Source organism: Callorhinus ursinus, unplaced genomic scaffold (genome assembly GCF_003265705.2).
Source record: "Callorhinus ursinus isolate GAN/ISIS: 27379988/994484 unplaced genomic scaffold, GSC_fseal_2.0 scaffold2896, whole genome shotgun sequence".
NCBI lineage: Eukaryota > Metazoa > Chordata > Mammalia > Carnivora > Otariidae > Callorhinus > Callorhinus ursinus.
The window spans coordinates 1-2,955 of NW_027399950.1; the positions used below are offsets into that span (position 1 = coordinate 1).

The window sequence follows — 2,955 nt, forward strand, 5'->3', positions numbered from 1 at the left end:
GTGTTCTACGCTCTGTTCAGTAGACAATCTTACAGTTTCTCAAGTGCCTCTGGCATTTTGAGGAGTGTCTTATATCTCAATCCTGAGCCTGTTCAGGCTCAGAGCCGGTTCAGTCGCCGACATGCAGCTCTTTGTCCGCGCCCAGGAGCTACACACCCTCGAGGTGACCGGCCAGGAGACGGTCGCCCAGATCAAGGCTCACGTAGCCTCCCTGGAGGGCATCGCTCCAGAAGATCAAGTCGTGCTCCTGGCAGGCACGCCCCTGGAGGATGAGGCTACCCTAGGTCATTGTGGAGTGGAGGCTCTGACCACCCTGGAAGTAGCTGGCCGCATGCTTGGAGGTAAAGTCCATGGCTCTCTGGCCCGTGCTGGGAAAGTAAGAGGGCAGACTCCCAAGGTGGCCAAACAGGAGAAAAAGAAGAAGAAGACAAGTCGAGCCAAGCGGCGGATGCAGTACAACCGGCGCTTTGTCAACGTTGTGCCCACATTTGACAAAAAGAAGGGCCCCCATGCCAACTCCTAAGGACATTGTAGTCCTGGCTCTCTCTAAGCGGTTTCCAATGTATGTGTGGAAGCCAAAGGCCAAGTGCCATATATACTTACCCCCAAGAAAAACCGCTGTAGAAAACCCGTCCTTCAACTCACACCTTTCCTGTGGAAGTTTCTCTAAAGTGCGTGTGGAGGCCTAAGGAAAAGTGTGACAGGCTACGCTCTGAGAAGGAGGTCTGCGTGGAACACCTCTTTCAACTCACGGCTTGTTTCTGGCTTACGGAAGGCTTCTCAAGGGTGTGTACGGAAGCCTAGAGAAAAAGCGCATACACTTCACTCTCCGGGGGGGGGGAAAAAAGCAAGAACCCAAAAGCATCGGCGAGAAAACGTCTCTCAATGAACACCTTCTTTCCTGACGAGACAGAAACATGTTCAACACTGTGTGTGTGTGTGTGTGTGTGTGTGTGTGTGTGTGTGTGTGTGTGCGTGAATAAGAAAAGTGCCATGTACTCACCTGGGAAAAGCAAGTCCGCATATACGGCAACTCTCCACTAATATCTTCAGGTATCCTGGAGACAGAATCATTTCCAAAATTGGGTGTGGAAGCATCATGAAAGTGCCGTACGCTTTACTACCGTTCCCTGGACCTAACTCCGAGAAACGTCCTCCCTGACGATAGAAAAGAGCTGAGCCATCTCAAGGCTGCGTGTCATCGCACAGGGACCGTTCCCTGGACCTAACTCCGAGAAACGCGTCGGGGGTACAAGGCAGCTTTCTACTGACGCATTCTTTGGTGAGCCCAGAAGCGTTTGCATATGGAGGCGTGGAAGCGTCAGGAGAGCGCCGTAGACCGCCTTCTAAGAGGCAACCTCGCTTTTGCGAAACCGTCTTGCACCTGACATCCTTTGCCTTGGAGACGGGAGCCTTTTGAATAGTTGTGGTGGAAGCACAAGGAACTTGCCGTGCCCTGTACGCATCTCTGAGAAACAAGTCCGTGCGCAATGGATCTTTCAGCCTAGCATATGGACAGGGTCATGAAGTCAGTAGAGATTGGAAGTGTACGTGTGCAGGCATAAGGAGAGTGCCCTATCCTTAACTCCGAGAAAAGAGCATGACGGAGGGAGACCGTCTTTCAAACGAACCCCTCTCCTGAGGATATATCGAAGCAGTTGCAAAAGGGGGTGTGGAAGCACAACGCAAGCGTTCTATACGAAACTTGGAAAACAAGGTGGTGTAGAATGCAGCTTTCCCCCGCGTCTTGGTTCATGTTTAGGGAAGGGATACCCACTGCGCCTGTGGAAGCTTAGGGAAAGTACCATGGGCTGAAGTGTGAAAAGCAAGCCTGTGCAGAACGCAACGTTCAGCGCAGATCTTGTTTCACGAAGAGAGAAGCCGTTTCCAATACGGCAACTCTCCACTAACATCTTCAGGTATCCCGGAGAGAGAATGATTTCCAAAGTGGGTGTGGAAGCATCATGAAAGTGCCGTACGCTTTACTACCATTCCCTGGACCTAACTCCGAGAAACGTCCTCCCTGACGATAGAAAAGAGCTGAGCCATCTCAAGGCTGCGTGTGATCGCACAGGGACCGTTCCCTGGACCTAACTCCGAGAAACGCGTCGGGGTACAAGACCAAATGATGAAAAATAAAGAGGTTGAGAAAAAGAGAGAGAAACAACTACAGGATCACGAGGGCAGAATTCGAGACATAAGTGATACGATAAGACGAAACAACATTAGAATAATTGGGATCCCAGTGAGAGAAGAAAGAGAGAGAGAGGCAGAAGGTATATTGGAGCAAATTACAGCAGAGAACTTCCCTAATATGGGGAAGGAAACAGGCATCAAAATCCAGGAGGCACAGGGAACCCCTCTCAAATTCAATAAAAATAGGTCAACACCCTCACATCTAATAGTAAAACTAACTCTTTGTCAGGGACAAAGAGAAAATCCTAAAAGTAGCTCGGGACAAGAGATCTGTAACCTACAATTGTAGAAACATTAGATTGGCAACAGACCTATCCACAGACACCTGGCAGGCCAGAAAGGACTGGCATGATATCTTCAGAGCACTAAACGAGAAAAATATGCAGCCAAGAATACTATATCCAGCTAGGCTGTCATTGAAAATAGAAGGACAGATAAAAAGCTTCCAGGACAAACTAAAACTAAAGGAACTTGCAAACACAAAACCAGCCTACAAGAAATATTGAAAGGGGTCCTCTAAGCAAAGAGAGAGCCTAAAAACAGCATGGACCAGAAAGAAACACAGATAATATCCAGTAACACTCACCTTACAGACAATACAATGGCACTAAATTCATATCTTTCAATAGTGACGCTGAATATAAATGGGCTCAATGCCCCAATTAAAAGACACAGGCTATCAGATTGGATTAAAAAACAAGCCCCGTCAATATGCTGTGTGCAAGAGACTCATTTTAGACCCAAAGACACCCCCACATT

General features: G+C 48.6%; 1 protein-coding gene across 1 annotated transcript; it reads left to right on the forward strand.

The window, feature by feature from the left end:
- Positions 1–110: 110 nt before the first annotated feature.
- On the forward strand, positions 111–550 carry LOC112818134 (ubiquitin-like FUBI-ribosomal protein eS30 fusion protein). Its single transcript, XM_025865351.2, has one exon. The coding sequence runs from the start codon at positions 122–124 to the stop codon at positions 521–523; it is 402 nt and encodes a 133-aa protein (XP_025721136.1). The 5' UTR covers positions 111–121; the 3' UTR covers positions 524–550.
- Positions 551–2,955: the final 2,405 nt, after the last annotated feature.